General features: G+C 45.7%; 2 protein-coding genes across 3 annotated transcripts in view; one reads left to right on the top strand and one right to left on the bottom strand.

Annotated features, from left to right (window-relative positions):
* The window catches only part of NPLOC4 (NPL4 homolog, ubiquitin recognition factor), a 54011-nt gene that overhangs the window by 19841 nt on the left and 11090 nt on the right, over positions 1–23080 (top strand). For both annotated transcript variants that reach the window (XM_043463212.1, XM_043463221.1), the window contains 7 exons: positions 1148–1271; positions 2152–2331; positions 5093–5179; positions 7103–7174; positions 7777–7903; positions 12110–12270; positions 22943–23014. In XM_043463212.1, the coding sequence (XP_043319147.1) occupies positions 1148–1271; positions 2152–2331; positions 5093–5179; positions 7103–7174; positions 7777–7903; positions 12110–12270; positions 22943–23014 (823 nt within the window). The remainder of the gene's footprint in view (positions 1–1147; positions 1272–2151; positions 2332–5092; positions 5180–7102; positions 7175–7776; positions 7904–12109; positions 12271–22942; positions 23015–23080) is intronic.
* LOC122438399 (glycine cleavage system H protein, mitochondrial) lies at positions 19095–19663 on the bottom strand. The gene has a single exon (XM_043463232.1). The coding sequence runs from the start codon at positions 19651–19653 to the stop codon at positions 19132–19134; it is 522 nt and encodes a 173-aa protein (XP_043319167.1). The 5' UTR covers positions 19654–19663; the 3' UTR covers positions 19095–19131.

Below are 23080 nucleotides of genomic sequence, written 5' to 3'. Positions count from 1 at the left end.
TCATCCCTGGCTTGGCCTCTGGTGCCTCAGCAGTGCTGTCTGCAGTCTCGGCCAGGCGGGCAACGGGGGTGCAGGTGGGCAGTGGGGACGGCTGGCTCTTAGAGAGCAGCTGTGACAGTGGCAAGCTGAGAGCACTTTGATTTCTTCTGAATTACATCTAGTCCTTGCCGTGCAGCCCTATCCTGCTGATGTGTTCACCTCACCAAAAAGGAACGGACTTCTTACTGGGATTTTATGATTCTTGTCTGTGCAGCGAGAGGAGATGGTGGCTGAGCACAAGTCAGCAACATTTCATGAAGAATGTCATGTTCGCCTGCTTGTAGTTTTTCTCTGACAGCCTGCTGACATCCTGAAATGACTTTTAAAAAAACTTAGACCAGGAAACAAAAAATCCCACCCGAAGCCTATTCTTGCTTTGTCGGTGGGGTAAGCTCTGAAGCTGTCTGGACCAAAGCACGAGTGTGCTAAGGTTTGCTGGCCTTTTGTCAGTCTAGGTCAAGGGCTTGCTTGTCACTGTTGTTAACACGCAGCCTTGGTTGTAACCCTTGCTTCCCAAGTGCCATCATTTTCATGATGCTGCTGGCTTGTGGGGACAGTGCTGATCACTGGGCTGTTTGTGAACAGGAAAGCGACGGAGGTTGCAGGCACTTGTGCAGGCTCACCTGTAAGTCCACAGTGGGGCCCAGGACATCCTCACTCACCGAAAGCAGAGTGGTGATATCTTTCTTATGTATCCTAATCACATTTTTTCTATGGATAAGAATTCTGTCCAGAAATCTTAAGTATTAGACTCATTACGTAAATATTTGTTAAGTCGATGAAATTTAAAAAGTGTTTCATTTTCTCTCAGAGGCATAGGTTAAATCCAGATATTCAGCAGTACTCTTGAAAGTCTTCATAGATGTTAGTGAAAACGAACTGTTTTTGTCAGAAATAACTCTGAATTCCGTACAGTCTTAAGTGTACGGGACAGAAGCTAGAACTCCATTAGAATAAATTTTAGCACATTTTCCCTGCTGTTGCTACCACATGCTTAGCTCCTGAGAACTCTGTTCAGGAAGTGTAAGGTATCTTACATTTTATTTCCAGCCTCCTGTTAAACTTTTAACCATTGTAATGTTTAATTAAGTTGCATTTTCTTGTTCAGGGGGAAATTTGTTGCCCTGGAGAACATCAGTTGCAAGATTAAATCAGGGTGTGAGGGACACCTTCCATGGCCTAACGGCATCTGTACTAAGTGCCAGCCAAGTGCCATCACGCTGAACAGACAGGTGAGATGTTGGCTGTGTCCACCTGGGTTCAGAAAGCAGTATATTTGTGTTCACGGCTGAGGAAAGATCTCTAGCTCCTTCAAGCATAGAGGGGAGCCTTCAGTTTTCTGTGTTGTTGGCTTGTGTAGAGGCAAAATTTTCCTGGTGACTGTTTAAAATGCTCAGTGGTTGTGACTTTGCCTTTTAAGAAACTGTGGCTCTGGAAGTTGGCTATGGCTCAACTATGAACAGAACTGTCCTGGGACCAGCTCAGGACATCTTTCCAAGCCAGGTTACGAAGGGAACTGGGCTCAGGAAGGAGATTAGGCTCAAGAAGGAGCTCAGGGAAAATTTTGTGTAATTATTCTGGCTTTTTCCACTCTTATCGTCCATTCCTCCAAGAATAGCTCACCTCGTCTTTCCCTTGCCGCTGCCAGCCTGTGTTTAGCTGCTTAGAATTCCATGGCCTCCTTGACCATCTGAGAACCTTTCTACTTTTCTTTTTCTCCTTCCTTCCTTCCATCCATCCCTCTAGTTCTCTTTTCTTTCTGTCTGTCTTAATTTCTTTTTGAAAACTTTTTTTGACTTAGAAAATGTGAAAACCTGCATTTTAGGTAGAATCCCAGTAAGGTGTTTTGTTTTTTTTTTTGGCTATGCCATGTGGGATCAAACACTCCCCCCTGCAGTGGAAGTGCAGAGTGTTAACCACTGGACCACTAGGGATGTCCCCTGGTGAGATTAATTTGAATTAATTTATTGAGGAGTCCCACCCTTACCCCTTCTACCCACTAAAATCTGAAGTAGTCTTAAGGGCAGAGCACATTCTTCGAGTCTTGTGCTAAAAGAATCTATTATTTTTTATCGAGTATTTGAATTTAACCTATTGTTGTTAACTCTACAGAAATACAGACATGTGGACAACATCATGTTTGAGAATCATACAGTTGCTGACCGCTTCCTTGACTTCTGGAGGAAGACAGGGAACCAGCACTTCGGGTACTTGTATGGACGGTACACGGAGCACAAAGACATTCCTCTTGGTATCAGGGCTGAAGTAGCTGCAATTTATGAGCCTCCTCAGGTAGACATGAACAGGACTTACAGTCTGTGGGTCTCTATTGCTTTGTTTTGATGGCTCTATGGGATGCCTTTTTCAGATTGTTTGTTGCTTTTCCTACTGCATCATTTGCCACAGTCTGTAGACACTTAGACACACTCAAAAAGAACATTTGGAGAGTAAGACCATAGCCCCTGAATATTTCAGTGTATGTTTCCAAAGAATAAGGGCACGTTCTTATATAACAAGTGCATTGAGAAATTGAAGTAAGTTGAACTTGGATACAGATCTAATCTGCCATCTTATTCCACTTTTGTCAGTTCCCCCAAAAGTGTCATAAAGTTGCTCTCTTCTGATTCTCCTATCTCCTCTGCCCATGCCTACAATCACCTATCCTAGGAATTAGGAAATTAGAGTCACAGAATTACTCTAGTTCTTTACCTTATGCCACACATGTAACTTAATAACAGTATCAAGATTACCACCAGTGTAGAACTGAAAATAGTTTAGAATTGTTTAGGTGGAAGGGTAGGGTCCCTAGGGTATATCCCACTAGGGACCAGCAGTTGGTTTCTGTGTTTAAAGTTGCCTGGGATATCTTCTCTGTATGATTATGTCACCAACAGCTTATAACCAACATTTAGGTTCATTTGATTTTCAGTATTTAGGGATTGGTTTTATATATATGTATTTATATTTGTTGTACAGTTACGTAAAACTTTTATATGGTTGTGTGTTATATATATGTAATATATTTATATTGTTTTATTTTATATAATAACTTTACTACAAAAGTGAGGACTGGAACTGTATTGCATCCTGGTTTATGATATGTTGAGATAGTTAGAGGGTTTTGTTCCTGCAGGTTACTGTGATGCAAAAACACAAAAAGTGCAATGCACTGAGGCCTGAACAGAGAAACAAATGGAACATAGTAAATGTTAGAGGCTGAATTAGGTGGTGGGTATATAGATGTTCACTACTGATTCTTTAAACTTTGTTGTATGCCTAAAATTTTTTATTTTAAAAAACGTTGGGAAAGAAAAAAATTTGCATGTTTGCAAAGTGAGTTCTACAAACAGCGTCTTCCCCTTCATCTGATTTCCTCCCTCCCCTACAGGTAGCCCTCACTTTAAACAGTTTTTGGCTTAGATCTGTAAAGTTTGATTTTTTTTTTAGTGTAAGTGGGTCCATAGATACTCCTGTCTTCTCCTTTATCTCTGGGGGGCATCATGCCATGCGCATGTGTGTCCCCTTGTGCTGTGTTCCGGAGATCTTGCCGTAACTGGTCTACTTTTTTTTTTTAATAAACCAAGGTCTGAACTGTAGGCCTTGTGGCCTTCGCAGGTTTGTGGCTCCTGTAGAGATTCCATTTCTTCCCAGGGTGTATTTATACAGATTGTGTGTCGTCTACCCCCTTGACATTCTTGTTATTTATTGAGAGCCACAGAGGATGTGTTGGACCAGGCTTTCTGTGATGGTTCACTTGCAAGGAGATGGAAGATGGCAGTAGATGCTCACCCAGAGACCCTGCTTGTCCAACCCTTCAGGTGCTGAATGTGCTCTGTGAGCGGGATCTGCTTTTGGAAGCACATGACGTTCCAGTTCAGCTTTGAGGAGGGTCCTTCACGATGTTCCAGTTCAGTTTTGAGGAGGGTCCTTTCGTGAAGTATTTTAACAGTTTCATTAAGAGTATGATTGAACAAAAAATGGGAACAGAAGGCTTTGGCATCGAAACTACTAACAGCATCATCAGAGCTCCCAAATTGGGGATCCTGGAGGTTGAAACATTTGACCTCTAATAACCTCCAGCTCATTAGAAGTTGAAGTTCATGATGCCACATGTCATGAAACAAAAATCCTTAGGTTTGTTCTGAGTTTGTGCTTTGACCTGTGCTCTGGAGGTATTAATCATCTCCATATGGGTCATACCCAGCAACATAAAGTTCTTTTGTTATTTTGCCAGGATTTAACTAATTTACAAGGATATACCCAATTAGCATAACTCAATTTGGAATTACCTTCACTTTCCTGTTTGATAGCCATGTCTTCTGTTCAGTATGATGCTTAACCTATGAGCGCATTTTGGTGCAGATTAAAGATTTCAGCAAGCTTTGTCTACTGCAAGAAGTGGGGTACTATAGCCAGTGTAGGTTGCATGTGAGCCAGCCCAAGCACTGCCCCCACTACCCCGAGCTGAGCGCACTCCTCACCAGTCAGCAGGATACCCATTTCAGGTGCCCGTTTGTTGGCTTAGAGTGTGTTTATCTTCTGTGCTCTTTCACTCTGCCTTGCCTGTGAAGTTAAGCACTGTCCTTGTAGAAGTTGTGTGGAGATTTTCCAAGGCTGTTTTCTGGGAATGAATGTTACTTTGCAACTCTAACCTTGCCTAATCTAGCCAAGCTTACTTGGAGTTAAACTATTTATCCAAGGGAGTTTTGAAACTAACTTCTATTCCAAACAAAGGAATCTTAAGGAGTAGAGAACCTTCTCTAGTCCTGAACAACCACACGTTTCATGTGGAGCCGCTAACGTGAACCAGCCTGAATATTGCCTCTTCATGTTCTCTGAATCTTGATTAAAAGCAAAGCCAAGCCCTGGAAGGAAAGAGCCTGGAGGACTTGGCTTGTGTATCTGGTTGAGCTTTTTTACTGCCGAAAATCTCCTTTTTGGCTAGGGAGATTGGTGCTCCTTTGTGACAACCGACCAGAAATGGAGCAGAGCTGCTTGCTGCTTTTCTGAACCCCTCCTCTAAATCCATCTTCTCTTTTTAATACCCTCACAGATTGGTACACAGAATAGCTTGGAGCTTCTTGAGGACCCAAAGGCTGAGGTGGTTGATGAGATTGCTGCCAAACTTGGCCTGAGGAAGGTACTGAGACTTTTTTTGTCCTTGAGGGAGGACCTGGGCTCTGTGTTGGGGACATCTAGGTGGTTGGCGTGGCCAGGCCTGGTCCGGGACTGCTCAAGGTCAGATGCAGGCCCTGCACGTTTTGAAGCCTCGCTTGTGTTTATTCGGCGCCTAAAAAAGGATGCCAGTGTAGGGACTGTTATATGTAAATCCACCAGACATACTTCTTGTGGAGTGCCTCAAAGTGGGCCAGGAAAGAAGCAGCAGGAGCAAGACCCCTGCTCCTGCTGCAGGGGACCTGACACTAGGCTCTGTGTCCCACCTGCCTGCTAAGGCAGATCCTTCTGTGTGTGAGCTCTCCCTTCACTTGTCTGTCTGCACTGATCATTTTCTGTCCCCGGCACTTGGAGATTCTAGTGGTTCCTCTTCAGTCCTCATCGAACCTCCTGTTTGTAATTGAGTCATCTGAGCATATAAGCCTTGCTAGTTTTCTGGGCAGTTAGAAGACAGAGGGTTTTCTTTTTGAATCTGTTTATCTAGTTTATCTCACATCTTTGGTAGAGTTCCTAGGAACTATACAGGTGACTTTTTATAGATACTGTTGAAATGTGAACTTGAACACATCTTAGAAATTCACTATTAATAGCTACATAAGTTTTATCCTTTGTTTCCTAATCAATTTAGACAGGGAGAAACAGACTCCGTACATATAAATGGGGGAAGACTGGAAATGTGCCTTATGACCCAGGAATGCCATGGAGCAAAGTTACTGCATCATTTTAAGAAAAAAACTCCTGTTGTTTCTAACAAGGAGTCAGTATCATGATTTAGGGGCATATTTTGATTTAAATTATGAAAGTTTCTCATGTTGAAAAGAGAAATCAGTGTTTTTTTTTTTTTAACCCATTTTTGTTATAAATGTTTGGTTCACGATAGAGTAGATCTTGAAATAACTTAAATGCCTTTCTCCAAACACTAGTTCCTTAGCCCTTATCTCAGCTTGATTTTGATTCTGTTTTGTTTAATGTTAAGTTACATTTATCCCTTAAGTCTCATTTTCTCCATTGCCATCCTCCTTGGGGGTTTTGTTCATTTGGGCATTTTTAAAGAAAGTGAAAGTCTCTTGATTTGGCTGGTCATGTCTGCAGGAGGTGGAGTTGAAGAGTTTCATGTCAGGGTTGTACTGGAGACGGTCACAGGCACCAGATCACCTCTTTGAAGGACAGAAATGGGTGTGTGTCTGGATTCCATTGCCGCTGTTCAGCCTCCTAGCCAGGTTCTGGTTCAGGAATGGTAACCAGCTGTGAGGCTCATGGGCACAGGAGGGCCAGGGTTCATAGAGCACGTGGACAGGCACTGTTGCTGTAGCAGGACGTGCCAGGGAGGCTGACTGTGCCGAGGTCTCAGATCCCTGTACCCTCAGATGCTTCCTTCAGCCCTGCACTGGTGCTCAGAGGAGCAGCTGGATGAAGTCTCTGTTGTGTTTTTTCTTTTATTTTAAATGCATTTTCTAGGGAGTATGTTCTCCTGTCTTATGGAGAAAACCCTAGTGTCTGAAGTGGCACTGTCTTTATTTGCTTGCTCGTCATTTCTCCTTCTCTCCAGAGTGCCAATTCCCTTTTCACTGATATTCTGTTAGTTTTGTCCACCCCAAGGTCCCCTGCACCTAGCACAGTGCTGGGCCCAGAGGTGGTGCTGAGTCTAACACATAAATGAGCTTTGCTCCTTTGCCCTCATCTCCACCTGGCAGCATCAGGGGGAGGACAGCCAGTGTCAGCTGAGTACTGTTTGAAAGCCCAGGTGTGGACGATGCCTTAGCTGAGGGGCTGACTCACCTAGAAAGAAAGGACCGACTCTCGGAGTCTCCTCTCTGGGCAGAAGCTAGAAGGCATTCATCACCTGTTTCAGGGAGAAACTCAGAAGGTATTTTTCTCTCTTATGCAGGTTGGCTGGATATTTACAGACCTTGTCTCAGAAGATACTCGGAAGGGTACAGTTCGATATAGTCGAAATAAGGTGAGGTGGGCAGGGATGTTTGCTTGCCTGGACCTTGTTACAGACCAACTCTGGGCTGCACTCTTGGGAATCTCTGCACAGCTTACGTTTTTAGACCACATTATTTTCAACACATTGTTCTTAATAAATTAAGGCTGAGTCTGTTCATTCTGTCTCAGAAATCAAAACCCTCCTTACCTTTCTGAAGCCCTGCCTTTCAGAGGTCAGCCCATGAGGTGAATTGCCTTGTGTTTCTGGCCTTACTGATTACAAGTGGTTTTCTGTGAGGGGTTGGTAAGTAGGAAGTGTAGGTACTTGTTTCACCGTAGTTTGTGACGTGTCATAGTTTAGTTCTTAATATTTTCTGAATAAGAAATGCAAGCAGGGATTTCCCTGTGGCCCAGGGGTTGAGAATCTGCTTGGCAATGCAAGGACATGGGTTCAATCCCTGGTGCAGGAAGATTCCACATGCCATGAGGCGACTAAGCCCATGTGCCGCAACTAAGACCCAATGCAACCAAATACGTGAATAAATAAATATTTAAAAAAAAAAAAAAAAAAGAAATGCAAGCATATTTTGACATGATGCTGTAGAACTTGATATGCTGGTTCTCTTTTCTTAGGACACCTATTTCCTGAGTTCAGAAGAATGTATCACTGCAGGAGACTTCCAAAATAAGCACCCCAACATATGTCGACTATCTCCAGATGGACATTTTGGATCCAAGTTTGTTACTGCAGTGGCTACAGGTATAAATGGAGGCAGAGTTATATTATAACCATTACTACCCTGTCAATAGGTTTTGTTCCTCTTTGCATTCTTTTTTAGGCACTTTTTTTCTTTTTTTTTTTCGCCTCACCCTGGTACCAGGCCTGAATGGATACAGGAAAGAAAGGATTAAATCATGTCAAGTCTGTGTTTAGCCTGCTCTGCTACCCAGTTGTTGTTTTAGTCACCAAGTCATGTCTGACTCTTTGCAACCCTGTGGCCTGTAACCCCACCAGGCTCCTCTGCCATGGGATTTTCTCAGGCAAGAGTACTGGAGTGGGTTGCCATTTCCTTCTCCAGGAGATCTTCCTGACCCGGGATCAAACTCGGGTCTCCTGCATTGAAAGGTGGATTCTTTACTAGTGAGCAACCAGAAAAGCCGTGCATTCTTAACATAGTTAAAATAGATTTTCTTAATGGGCCTGGGAGACATGAAATTCTTCTTTCTGGTTTGTGGCAGAAATCCTGAACTCAGCATCGCCCAAAACTATTAATCCTAGAATTGTGGCTTCAGTGTAGCCCTCCTCTACTCCACTCTCTTAGCCTTAGTCCAGGTTCACTTGGTTCTGGATCTGAGTTCTAGGCTGCCTTTGCCCCTTTCCAGTAACCAAGGATGGCTCTGGTTAAGTAAGAGAAAAGGAATTTACTGTTTCTGTTACTTGTTTATTTATGAGTGGAAGTGTCATTTTAAGAAACCTTTTCCATAAAGCTTTTATTGGGAGTGATGAGTGTGTTTGTGATATTGTGTCTATTGTATTACATGTTACATATATGTCATGAATGTCAAAGTCGCTCAGTCGTGTGCAACTCTTTGTGACTCCGTGGACTATACAGTCCATGGAATTCTCTAAGCCAGAATACTGGAGTGGGTAGCCTTTTCTTGTCTAGGGGATCTTCCCAACCCAGGGATCGAATCCAGGTCTCCTGCATTGCAAGCAAATTCTTTACCAGCTGAGCCACAAGGGAAGCCCATACGTCATGAATACATAGTAATACAAGATTATGGCCTATAAAAAAGTGCCACCAAATCTTCTATAATACACTTGAGATGCTAGAAAAAAGCCAAGTATAAGACCATATGGTTCAAAAGCAGTAGGAATTTGAAACTTGGAAAATCAACTCATAAAAACAGTCTCTTTGGTCAGTTTATTAAACACTAACCTTGATCCTGTGAAGCCTTGAGTTCTTCCATCACAGAGGTGACAATCCAGTTCGCTCATGGCTACCACACTTCTTCTAGTTTAAAAACAATCCAGTTCGCTCATGGCTACCACACTTCTAGTTTAAAAACCCAGTTTACAAATATCCTAAAGCGTATAAGTAAATATGTGCTCAGTCATGTCCAACTCTTTATGACCCCATGGACTGTAGCCTGCCAGGCTCCTCTATCCATGGAATTTTCCAGGCAAGAATACTTGTATTGAGTGGGTTGCCATTTCCTTTTCCATAAGTAACTATATCCCCTATTAATCCCAGTTGAGCCTGTTACCACTGCCATGGGAACCATGAAGGAAAACATCTTTCATGCTGTCTGAATTTTCAAGATCCATTTGATGTGAGATCCATTTAGAGTGACAGGCACCTTCTCTTTGAAATGAATGTATTTTGGGGCACAAGAAGCTATGGCAGCATCGTTCACATGTTAACGTGAATTAATGGGGTCAAGTGCTTAAGATGGGAGTTTGGACAGGGATTACTGAGAGCACTAATTCTGTAGCACAGAGTCCTTCTACCAGGGCCTCACGGGGCAGGGAACCTATTGTGATGAGAACACTCAGGGCAGCAGGAGCCAAGGGGGGAACAGAGAAGAGACAGGTTGTACATGATCAGAATTTTGCCAAGCCAGCTTTCTGTTTGACACAGGGGAGGAAAGTGTTCTCTTTCTACTCCCTACATCACATAAACCCCCCCTCACTTCATTTAGGCTGAGATTCTGGGTCTAGGCATTTAGGCTGGTGGTTCTCACACCTATCAGACCTGATACCTGCTCTTTAGTACATTTATGACACGTCTTTACTATCCGGAAAGTAAAGTTCATAGATAATATACCAGCCTACACACCTGATTCTAAAAAGAAAGCAGAGTCATACGATGACTGTAACATTAAGGAAGAATAACAGTGAAAGAACATGTAATAACACAATACACTCCATGAGCCAGCAAGTGCTTGGGGACTGATACTTGCTGAGGACAGCACTGTGGAGGGCTGCCAGCCTTGTGGGCAGGCCCTGTGCAGGCATCAGTGACATAGTTCCTAGACATTCAGCCAGCAGCCCTCCATAGAACTCTGAGCCAGGCAGGGCCCTTCCTCAACTTATACAGTATTCTGTTCATAGATGATACGCTGTTAAAGCTATGAGCGTTTATTTCTGTGGTTGTGTATAAAACGCAATTGATTCTAATCCCAGGTCCCCACAAATACAGGTTTTGCCTACAGGAGTGTGCACAGGACATTTCAAGGCCAGGTGTGATGTAGAGCGGTTCTTTGTCGTGAGGGACTCCCCTGAACACAGCAGGACGTCCGGCACCTTTGACTCTAGCCTGCTAAAACTGGCAGCTCCCGCCCCACCCTGCCCCACTTGGTTAAGAAAAACAAAAATCACCTCCACAGATTTTCAGAACTGCTCCTCATGAGCGCTGTTGTTTTAGGCTTCCATGGGCTCCCATGGTAACCTAACCCCTTTAATTACTGTTTCTATGGGGAATTATTTGATGAGCCCAAAGAACTGGTACATGTTTAGAATTATAAATAGTTTGCAACTCAGGAGCTGCCTGTACTTTCAGTTATTGAGTCATACCTGTTGTTGAGAATTTGGAAATTACAGATTGTCCGTGGAATTTTTGCTTCTGAAATAGGCACTTTACTGACAGGTTTTAAAACTGTAAGGTAATAAATCACTTATAATAAAATCTTCAGTTAGAGTCCTTTCAGATCTGGGCTGAGTTGTCCTTGGTAGTGCTGTGAGATGCTCAGATGCATAATTTCTCTCCTTTTCCCGGGCGGTGGTGATGGTTATCCATCGTGGTTATCCAAAGTGTCAGAGATCACTCATGGGGCTGTGACATTCATTCCCTGGATTGCACTGGAGGGTCATGTGCCTTGTGTTTGTTGCCTTGACGTTAGTTAGCTGTCATTGCCCAGGCCTGCCCCCGCCCCCCCAACTGTGAGAGTCAAGGGTCAGAGAGGAGATGCTAGGCTTGGATGTCCACCAGCCTTTGGAGCCCATTGTGATGCAGCATTTGGAAACCAGCTGCTGTTGGCCTCTGGTGTGCAGAGTCAAGTCGAAACAAGCCCCTGCTTGTCCCTTGGAGGCTGGCTGTGCCCCATCCTTTACGTGTTTGATTGCTTGGCCATCATGTCTGCCTTCTGGTAAATGTTTGCAAGCCAGACACATAAAACACCTGTTCCTTGATCGGTACCTTACTCTGCTTTTATAAAAGAAACTAAGTTAGAGATGTTAAGAGCTTTTTTTAAAAAATTCTCCAAAGCTATCGCAGTTGTCAAAGTGTGACCCTGATTCTGGAGGGGAGGAAGATGGCAGAGTGGTTGGTCCTACCTGACCTCCGTGGGTTTTACCCTCATCTCAAACTGTAACCCTGCTGCAGGTTTCTATGGAGTAGGACCTGAGAAAGGTTAGAGTGCAGGGCAGGGTTCGGTGCAGAGAGCGTGGCCTCCTAAGTGCTGTGGCAGGATCCCCGGCTGCCTCCCAGATATGCCGGCTGTCCAGGTGTCTGAGGTCGGGGCTCCCCTCTGCACTGTGCAGGTAACTAGCATTGTATTTGCTGGGAAAAGTTTCTGTCTTCTCCCGTTCACTCCCATCCGTCTCTCTGCATTCACTCAAGAATGAAATTTGCTGAAACATGGGACTCTGTTATTCACATCCCTGTGTTACTAAAATCCAGGAGCCCAAGCATGCTTTTGGATGGGTGTTAGAGAAGGTTTAAGAGTCATGCCTCCAGTTCTGAGAGAGCATGTCGCTGGTGGGCCTGTTTGAGGAGATGCAGTGGCATTTCCACAGCCTGTGTCCAGGGCTTTGTGCCCACAGCTCTCGTGAAGCTGCAGTCGAACGTTTTTGATTCTAGCGAAGACACATACATGGGAGTTGGCTCTGCAGATCCGAGATGAAGAATGACACTTGTTTTGAACATCCTCCCATGGCTTCTCACTGAAGGTCTTTCTCTTGCAGGTGGCCCCGACAACCAGGTCCACTTTGAAGGGTACCAGGTGTCCAATCAGTGCATGGCGCTGGTCCGCGATGAGTGCCTGCTGCCTTGCAAGGACGCCCCCGAGCTCGGCTACGCCAAGGAGTCCAGCAGCGAGCAGTACGTGCCCGATGTGTTTTATAAGGTAAAAACGCGATGGTGCCAGAAGAGAGAGGTGGATGGAGAGCAGTGCGGACGCTGACCTGTCCTGGATGTTACTAAGTTTGGTGCATTCTGGCCGTGGGTCCACCATGGTCATCTAGAGGCCAGCTTGTGGATAAGGGATCTGTAGCATTTCCAGGGCTTTTGTTAACTATGCAGGCTTGTGTGGTGTTAGGGCTTATAAGCAAAAGTGGGGATGATGCGCACTGGGGTTGGGGTGCATGACAAGTGAGACCATTGCAGTACAGACTATTTCAGTTTCTGAAAAGGAGAATTGGTGCCTGTGGGCCTCAGCAGGAGTGAAGGTTGGAGCTGCCTGGCAGAAGTGAGGCTCTCCTGAGGAGACCCAGTCATCCATTTCTAAATCTATTTCCTGTGAAAGCTATAAAAATGACTTTTATTGAAAACTGTGGAGACTTCCCTGACGGTCCAGTGATTAAGACTCTGGGCTCCGCTACAGGGGACATGGGTTCCATCCTGGTCCGGGAACTGAGGTCCTGCGTGCTATATGGCGTGCCACACCCCTCCCCTCTCCCAAAAAAAGAAAGAAAGCTGTGATCTGGTTTGGAGAGTCAGCGTTGGGTGCTTCCCTGGGGGCTAGTGACCTGGTTCCCATCCTCCTCGTGGGAGCTGTTCCTGGTCACAGTCTGGCACCCTGCCTGTTCCCCGTCCTGGGCAGACTCTGGTTTCCCTCTGGCACTGCTCTTCCTGGAGGAGCCTTTATTTCTTGTGGTGCAGGCTGCTTTCGTATGTCTGAGAAGTACTTCATCTCCATTGCTGAAGGATGTTTTCACTGTGTGACGAGTTCTAGATTCACAGTTCTGCTCGTGGTCTCACTGCACTTAGGCCACAAAGACTTGCTGGCAGAGGGACCTGGAACCAAAAATAGACAAGCAATGAAAGCCCATAAAGAGTGATGATCCAGTTTCTTTAAACTGATTTGATTCTTTCAGCTTTGTTTTTTGTATCTGTGTGCAATGACTAGACACTAAACAGTGTCTAGTCATTGTTTTGTTGTTCTTATTGTTCAACAAGGCTGTATTTTTAAATAGCTTTATTGAGATACAGTTGGCACATCACACACTTCACTGATTTGAAGTGCCCATCTCAGGGGCTCTTAGGATATTTGCAGGGTTGCGTAGCCATCACCACTATCTAATTTTAGAACAGTTTTGTCCCCAAAAAAGAAGCCCTGCATCGTTTAGCAATTACACACCAGTCCTCCCAACTCCTGACAACCATTGATTTGCTTTCTCTGGTTTCCTTGATGGAATCCTACAGTGTGTGGTCTTTTGTGACTTGACTTTTCACCACTTACAGTATCTCATGGTTCATCCATGCCTGCAGTCTGCAGTGCTTCATTCTTTTCATTGCTGAATAGCATTCGTGTTAAGGACACACCCTACTACCTGTGGGACATGTCAGACACCCAGGAAAGCGCCCAGAGCTGAGGGGCTCCAGGGCCTCATCCTGGTGGTAACTTGAAGGCTAGACACTACGTGATTGTGACAAAGACTTCACCTCCTCAGGGATTGGAAGCGGGGCTAAGACTGTCTGAAACTGGATCTTTCCTGCTGTGGGCATCTGTGGCAGCGGGTGATGTGCAAAGGAAAAGTGCGAGGGCCTTAGGGTCTTGTCCCTGCCGCTGGTCTCCTCCTCAGCTCTTTGGTATGAAGGTCTGTCTTCTACTTCTGAATCTGAGCTTCTGCATGGTCTGAGGGTAGTGGGGGCAGGGACCATCACTGTGCCAGAAAGGCCGGGTCAGTATGGTAGCAAGCAACCTGTCTTTGCTCTGTAGCAGCCTGTCAAGAAACGCTCATGGAGCAGGAAGGCCTCGATGCTGTATCTGCTCCTTTTGGCTGGTGGCAGTGGAGAGACACAGTGAGGCTGGCCCGTGATATAGCTCGCTCAGGCGTCCCGTCAGATTTGTGGGACAGTAAGGAGCTCTGGGAAAGGGTTCTCCATATCATTCTTGAAAGGAAACATTTCCAAGAGTCTTAAGAGTTCTGTTGTCTCTTCTCTCCTGTGGTGTTCAGTAACAATTTCTGGCTTGATAACCCAGATTTTGCCCGTACACAAATTCTGTGTGCATCAGGTACTCTGAATAAATACTTTTAAACCATTATTAAACATTCACACATCAAAATCACACCATGCTGGGAACCACTGTGAAAGTTTGATCTTCCCAAAAGTTCCTGTCTTACAAGATATGTGTCTGTATGGTGCGTTTCGGAATGCAGAATGACTCACTTTTAGACCCTAAGACCTGGTGGTCCTGCTAGTTGCAGTCCTAAGCCTTTTGGGGACAGCTTGCCGGTCTGGGGGCAGTGATGGGGTCTGGTGTCCTCGTGGAAAGCCGTTCCCTATTAGCTGCAAAGACCTGTGAATCCCGGCGCGCTCAGTGTGTGTGGACACATTGCTCCAAGGTCATCAGGCTACCATCTTTTTTCTTTTTTCCTAGAATTTTAAAAATTAAATACTGAGTAGATATGAAAGATTATTTATAAAACATGTTTAAGAAATAAAAAAAAGCAGAAATACCAATCCCCAGAATTAAGAGCCAGAACATTCCTATGGCCTCTGAAGTTGCTGGGTCTTCCTTTCTCCTTCCAGAAGGAGTGCAGTATGACTTCCTTGCTTTTCTTCTAGTTTTACCTCCTATGTATGTTTTCCTAAACCAGGTATTTTGAGTTTTACATGTTGCTGCACACAGTAGACCCAAAACTCTGCTCTTGTGTCCTCCGAGCTAGGCCTTGTTCCCTTACCCTGGAGCAGCCTGAGACTTACCTGTGTGTGGCCATTGTGTTGCCTTGGCGCGAGTCCACTGTGAGCAGAATGCCACGTGAAGCACCGTACTCAGCTTCGGGCCCAAGTCCTGCTCACCATTCAGACATCCATGGGGCGTTTTCTTGAGCTGTAAATGTGCCATCCTGATCATAAGTGAGGCCAGGCTCCTTTTTCTTCATTTGTTGGCTCCCTCCTGTCTCCTGTGATGTGCTGGTTGTATCTGTTTCCTGTTCCTTGCTGGGTGGTTCATTCTTTTTCTCCCTGCCTCTGACCATGTCAGGAGTGTGACATCTCCGCCTCTTCTCTCCCGTGGTGTCATTGAAGCAGAAAGCTTACATTTCCGTGTGGTCAGCTTTCTATGGTTTGGCGTTTTGAATCATAAAGAAAATCTGTTATCTTGTCTTCTCTAAGGCTGGTGGTTTTGAGTTTTACGTTCACCTAGGATTGCTTTAAATGTGTGTTCCAAGGTAGGGGCCCAGTTTTCTGCTTAATTTATTGTAGCCATATTCTGTCTGAACACCATTTATTGGGAAAACTGTCTTTCTCTGCTGATCTGTGGTGCTTCTCCATTACCAGTCGTCCCCGTGATTGTGGCCTCACCTCTGTCCTCCCTTCTGTCCCCTGGCCGGTGTTGCTCAGCCAGCACCAGTACTGTGCTGTCCAAGTCACTGGAACGTCACTCTTCCCCGATCTGTTGCGGCCCTGCCCTGCTTATCTCCCTGAACCCGGACTGTTCCTGACCCTCCCCTTCTTTAGAATTCAGGACCAGCCTGCAGGTCTCACCCAGATGTGATTCTCTCTCTCTCTCTCTCTCTCTCTCTCTCTCTGACACACACACACAGACACACACACGAACGGACGATACCTTTGACATCTCTCAGAAAGTTCGGATTTTTTTCCTTGAAGGTTCTGTCCATTGTTCGTTAGATTGTTCTTAGGTACTGTATAGTTTCTGCATACTGCAGTAAGCAGTGGCTTGGCAGTTCAGCTCTCTGTTACTTGTTCCTCTAATTTGTACATGTGTTCTGGATTCTCTACATTATGCAGGAGTGATGATTCTTCCCTTCGTTTTGGCTCCTCGTGCTGGCTAGGGCTTCTGGAAGTGTTGAGTAACCAGTGCTTTTGTCTGGTTTTTAATCGTAAAAGATGTGTTTTCAGGATTTCATCATTAACTGTGAGTTTGCTGTGGGGCTTTTTTGTGTTTTGTTTCTCTGGACCCTTTATCATGGTGGAGATTTGCTTTTTATTTCCATGTCTTGTTGTAAGTTTTCCTCCCCTTAAGAAGAGAGCTCCCTTTTGTCACGGAACATATTATTTCCTTAATCATGCTGCTGTTTTCTTAGATTGCTTACTTGCCTGTTAGTGAGAGCAGGCTAGAAGGGCTTCTCAGAATTGTTTATAGCCCTGTAGGAGTTGAGACACTCATTTCTCATACATTTCAGGAAAATATCAGTTTGAGCAAAGAGGCCTATGAAAGCAAACATTTAAGTAATCCTTTTAGTCCTCCTGTGGGCTTTGGGGTTGATTTAAAATATACCTTGTAAACAGGACACATACCCGTGTTTGTCTAAGGCTGTTCATCATAGTGTTATCTGTGGCAACAAAAACTTAAAGCAATCTAAAAGTCTAGTAACGGGAACATTAAATTGTAATGCATCTATATGGTGGGATATTCTGTGGTCACTAAAAATGTGTGTTTGAAAATTATGTGAAGATATGCAATGAAAAAAAAAAGATATGCGATAAAACTCATGATGTAAAATTTAAAATGTATCTGTATGGGACTTCTCTGGTCGTCCAGCAGCTAAGACTCTGTGCTCTCAATGCAGGGGGCCTGGGTTCGATCCCTGGTCAGGGAACTAGATCCCACATGCCACAACTAAGACCTGGCACAGCTCAGTAAATAAATATATTTAAAAAATAAGATGTATCTGTATGTATAGTAAAAATCCCGATTCCTGTAGATGTTGGTGCATGTATGTACACACATTTGTATGTGCTTTCACACAGAGGACAGGGCTGGAAAGCTTGAGGGTCCACCTTTGTCTGCAGCTCTGATCTGTTTGTCCTGGAAAGCTCTGTGGCACCAGTGAAGAATGGCCGGGGAGCACCCCCTGTCAGGGTGGGGAGAGATGCACATAGAGGAGCGAGGAGCTCGGCAGCTGGCGAGGGGATGCTTAGGGGTGGGCAGCAGGATGTTGAGGTGGAGGTTGTGTGTGCCTCAGGGGTGCAAGCCTTCTAAATGTTCTCTCACAGAGCATGTTATTAACGTGAACTCAAACATGTGTTTGTTAAGAAAATTAGACTTTACAGGTTAATAAGAAACTCGACACCCCAGCACCTGCCTTCACTCTCCTTGCAGCACCCCCAGGCTCATGTGGATGTGTGGACGTTGACAAGGCCTCGCCCATGGAACTGTAGCCTCTGCATTCAGTCCAGTCATGGCTAGTGTGCCGGGTGCCTCGCTAGGTCCTGGGGCTGTAGTGGTGAGCAGGTCACACTCGTCCTTTCCTCCTGGGCGGTATGTTGATGGCTGTTGAGGTGTCTGGTGTGGCAAGGAAGTTAGCCAGGTGGGGAGGAAACCCATTTGGGGGCCACGCGTCCATAGGGCATGGTGCATCCAGGGGACCCAGGTTCAGTCTAGCTGGGGTGTGCATATGATGGCTGGTGGGCAGTGAGAAGCCACAGAAAGAAAGATGGAAGGTGGTTCTGGAACATTCTTGCTGGGTGTGGCAAGAAGAGGGATCTGGAGGCAGGAGGCCACTGTAGCAACCTGAGTGTCAGATGCTGATCAGTGGCTGATCCAGGAGGGGCAGCTGGAGAGAGACGTGAGGCGGGCCTGCAGTGTGAGAGGTGGCAGGAAGAGCTGAAGGCCAGGCTGTGGGGCGGGAACACCTGGTGTGGGGGATTCATTCTGGGTTCAGAGTCCGGGGCCCAGTGGGGAGAATGCTGGTGCCGCAGTCCAGGTGACATGACCTTTGGGGATGGCGAGGGTGTTCTGGAGATGAGAGCCCTGTGGGCCTTGCACAGGGAGGCCAGGAAGGAAGTGGGTCTCTGGTTTGGGTGAGTGGTAGGTGCTGGAGCTGTAAACCTTGATGCGTAGTGGTGAGAGGAAGCTGTGGAAGCGGGTGCCAGTGCCCGTATTTTGAAGTTGGAAGCAGTGGGACAGGAAGGAAGGCGAGAGGTGCCAACCAAGAGTGCCTCTTCAGGGTTATCTGCTGAGACACCCCAGATTAAAGCCCTGGAAGTAAAAGAGAGAAGGTGGACTGTTCAGTGGACAAGGAGAGTCTCAGAGACCCCAGGGAATGCTGCTCTTAGGTGGCTGCCCAGGCAGAAGGGTGGCAAGGTGGGTTCTCCCGGCATGAGGGAGCTGTGGCCTCAGTGATGACGATCTGGAAGAGCTGACAGGTGGCTGCGGTGGGGAGGAGCGAGCACACAGGTGGATGGGGTGTAGTGGCTGTGGAGGGGACTGGTGCTCTCTGGGGGCCTGTGGAGTCCTCTCTGTCCCACCCATCATTTACCCACCTGTCCTCAGCCAAACATGGGTTTGTCCTAGCATCTGGCACTGACTAGCCATGCTTTGTGACTCATCCCAGAGCTCACTCCATGTGTGTGCTGAGTTACTTGGGACATTTCGAGCAAACCACCAGCGTTGTTTTGTCAAAGATTAACCTATATTTCAGGGGTTTCATGTGGTCTCCCAAAGTTCCCCTGAGAAGGTTGCAGCAGGCTGTGCTTCAGACCAGCCCTGTGCTCGTCCGCTCGCCTGCCTGGGCCCTGCTTTTGGGACTCTATGCTCTGCACGCAGTCTGTCCCAGGTCTCGTGTGCATTGCTGTTTTCTCTGTGAATTGCTTCTCTGTGCCCTGAGATATTTGTAAGGCGATTCATCATTTTTGCATTTGTTTATGAGGGGTCTTTATACGTAAACCCTTTGTCATATATATCATTTCTTTAACTTTACATACAAAGGAAGTTCTAACACTTTCTGATTTTGAGATACCTTAATCTTTTTTTTTTTGTTTTTGTTTCAAAGTAGTTTATTTAGGGGTTCCATTTTCATTCCTCAATAGATTTTATGTATTTTTCATATGCTTCTTCACTCATTAGTTCATCTAGTTCTGAAGGGTTACTGAATGTCATCTTGATCAGCCAACCATCTTCATAACAAGACTTGTTGACAAGTCCTGGATTTTCTGCTAGAGCTGTATTAATTTCAGTTACTTCTCCTGATAGAGGGGAATAGAGTTCACTAGCAGCTTTCACACTTTCCAAAGCACCAAACTCCTCTTGTTTGTTCAACTTTGTCCCAACTTCAGGCAGACTACAGTAAACAACATCTCCCAAAGCTTCCTGTGCAAAATTGCTGATTCCCACTGTTCCAACACCGTTTTCTGTTGTTACCCATTCGTGTTTTTCTGTGAATTTCCGCACCGACAGCAGAGCAGGGCCGGTGCGCAGTGCCCGGACTGCACCCGCCCGCAGTCCCCATGGCCGCGGCGAGCAGGGCGCGCTGGGTGCCGAGATGGCGCGCAGGCTGCCGACTGCGGCCCGCACGCTCCGCACCGCTTGCAGCGCCATGTTCGCACGGGTGCAGAGGGTCTCGGCCGAGATACCTTAATCTTTATTCATTGTAATTCCTGCTTTTATCATCATACTTAGAAAATAATTCTTTACTTAAAGCTATCTATTTACTTATATTTTCTTTTAGTGCTTTTTGATTTAATTTTGCATTCAGATGTGTAATGTTCATCCATTATTTATCTATTTATTTTAGTTTCATAATACAGTTTTATATTTGTCAGGGCAAGACTCTGCACTATTCAACTTTTTAAAGCAAATGTTTTATTTTTTGCCTATTTATTTTTAAAATTTTCTTTTATTTTTGGCTGTGCCGCTTGGCTTGCAGGATCTTAGTTCCCCAACTAGGGATTGAATCTGAGTCCTGGCAGTGAAAGCACCAAGTCCTAACAACTGGACTACCAGGAAATTCTAAACAAATGTTTTCATCACAGGAGATTGTTTGCCTCCAGCATTAATCAGGAAAATGTATCAAGGAACCAAGAAATTGCCAGCAGGAGAAGAAACTGAACAACATATGAGTATAACACCCCAGTCTAGGGAGAGGATTTTGTGGTCTCTTGAGACCTCTGAGCTTGGCTTTCATTCTTTCCGTTGAGCTAGAGATGACAAGTCTGTGGTCAGATCCCGAGGGTGGAAATGGAGCTGGATATGCACACCCTTGGTGGCAAGGCTGCGGAGGAGCAGAACCCGTGAGTCCTGGTACTGAGATCTGGAGTCTGAAGTGGACACACCTGCTGTCCCACCTGCCCTCTGCCCCTCCTGGCTATTAGCTCTCGGGCAGAGCAGCTTGTCCTCATACCCCTTTGTGCCCTCCGAGTGCTCTGGGGCCCGCTGGGTGCATGCACACACTGTCAAGCCTGGACCAGGCTCTGCTGGTCTTCTGCTTCTAACAAGTGCTCTTTAGGTGCTTATCAACTGCACTGTTTCCTAAATGGTGATTCTTTAAGAGATTTTGTCCTGAAAATGTTGTTTTTTCTTACTTTATCCTGTGAAGTCTCAGATCAAGCTGCTAGTTTCGCTTATTGTCTTCTTGCCAGTTCTTTAAGGAGAAAAGCAATACATTAAGGATTTCATTCACCTTTTCCAAAGCAAGCTGGTGCCACCCAGTCAGTGAACTTTGCTGTTGTCCTGGCACAAAGCCTGCTTGCCTCTGAGCTAACAAAGACAGAGATCCCTGGATTTCTCGTTGACGTTTCTAGACATGACCGATGGCAGGTAGCGAAGCGTCAGGGACCTCGATTTCTGACTCTCCCAGTGTCTTGCTCCAGGTGGAGATAAAACTGCTGACACTTTGGTGGCTGCCAAACTTAGAATTAAGATGTCTTTCTCCTAGTGTATTCTGCCTGACATTTGCTAACGCCCATAAAAAGTAATTGCCTTTTAAAATGGTGTGTGGGGCTAGGGCTTGGCTGGCAAAAACATTTGAGTGAAAGCATGGGGGAGAGATAGAAGGTACCTGCTTTTCCTCCAGGGAAGAGATGGGGATACAGCACCTTTATTTTCTTGGGGAGCAGAAGGGTACAGTGGGGTAGTTAAATTTGAAAGAGAATAGCATGACACAAAAAAAAGAGAGGGGGGCATTTAGCAAGAAACATCCCTAGAGGGGAAGATTAAAGCGAACAGGTGCTGTGAAAATGTCTCTGCATATTAGAGCTTAATTAGATTTGAAGATGAATTCCAGACGGGCTAATTATGTGTGAGTTGTTGCAGGTTGTTTCTTGTAGGGGCAAGCATGTATTTTTGGAAATGGTGATGTAGTTTGATTGAGTTTGATTCCCGCCTCCTACCATGTTTCCTCCATTGAAAAACTACCACTTTGGGGCCCAGGACCCATTCAGCAAGCCTCATATCTTGGGCTGCCAGTGTCAAAGCTGGTAGAGCCACAGAAAGCCTGGCCTACTCTATATGCTGCAGCAGTGAGCATGCAGAATGACCAAGGACTCTTGCCCAGGTGGAAGGGACAGGATTCCAGCCTCCGAGGAGGGCAGACAGACAGAGTGGGCATTGTTTCCAGGAACCTGTCCTCTGCTGGTGCTCTTACTCCCTGTGTGGCTGGCTAGTTGTGTTTGCTTAGATGTATTTGAACCATTTTCTGGAAGGGCAGAGGGGCACGTGCTTGCTAGCAGCTCTCTGGGTTGTGAACCGAGAAAAGGTAGGGAAGGTGTGGGTAATCTGAGATGTGCTGTGGACCAAAGAGTTTAATATCTGGGGAAAAAAAAGGAGCAGGACCGCTTGGAGCCTCTAGACTTCTCGTTAGGATAACAGACTTGGTTTAACGCCTGTGAACGTTGTCTCAAAAGACGGCATGGGCCTCTGACATCCCCAAAAGGTGTGATGTGCCGGGGTGGCACTGCGTCACCTGCGTGCCCCAGGGAGGTCTGCTTGGCATCCATTAAGGTCTGAGAGCCTTAATAAACATAAACTTTTATATAAGGTTCCATAATTGGAAATTATGGATGTATAATTTATATATGACTCAGTGAATGATTTATATAATGTTAAGTGATGAGTTAGATAGAAAATATGATCCTCTCGCAGAATCTTTAATGAAAAGCGTTAGTTCTTATGAAATTTATTTCGAGAGCTCTGTTTGAACTCAGCATGTTTGACATAAATCAGATCTAATTGTCATTTTATGATTAATGAACATATGCTGGCCATTTTTCCCCATAATTAAACTTTATGTTCCGTGCATCTGACAAAGCAAAACAAGTTTAGACTTTGACAGATTGGTGGTGGGGTTTTCATGTTTGCGTAGTAGTATGTGTACTTGTGTGTGTGTGTGTGTGTGTGTGTGTGTGTGTGTGTGTGTGTGTGTGTGTGTGTGTGTGTGTGTGTGTGTGTGTGTGTGTGTGTGTGTTTATTTTGTTAACGTGTAAGGATTAAGTTTCCATGAAGTTGGGTTTTCAAAGGTATGAGGGAGGTTGTTAAGAGTTTGCATTCAGGTGTGAGACTGGGAGAGCTTATAGAGAAGGAGGGGGCACAGATGCGGCCTGAGGGGGATTGTTTCCAGGAACCTGTCCTCAAGGGAGCTGGGGTGTCTCCCAGAGCTTCAGCAGCAGGCTGGGGGGCGGAGACCCCTGTGGCCAAGAGCAAGTCTACTTTCTTGGGTCGTGGCCTCCAAGAAATGGAAAGGTGGAGTCATTGCAAAAATGTGCACATTTTCTTCTCTGCTTTTCATACACTTCAACAGGAATTGTAGTAATTTAAGGAGTGAGGCAAGCATGTGGACGGAAAACCATCACAGGTTAGCACTCACACCCTGGACTTTTGTCTCCTATTTCAGGACATAGACAAGTTTGGCAATGAGATCACCCAGCTGGCCCGCCCCCTGCCTGTGGAGTATCTGATCATAGACGTAAGTGTGTGTCATCTCCCCGCGGAGGTCAGGATGGCTGGGGGAGGCCTTGAGAGGGCGCCGCTT

This window comes from Cervus canadensis, chromosome 1 (genome assembly GCF_019320065.1).
Source record: "Cervus canadensis isolate Bull #8, Minnesota chromosome 1, ASM1932006v1, whole genome shotgun sequence".
NCBI lineage: Eukaryota > Metazoa > Chordata > Mammalia > Artiodactyla > Cervidae > Cervus > Cervus canadensis.
Note: the sequence above shows the minus strand (reverse complement) of the source record. Positions and strands in the feature narration are given on the sequence as shown.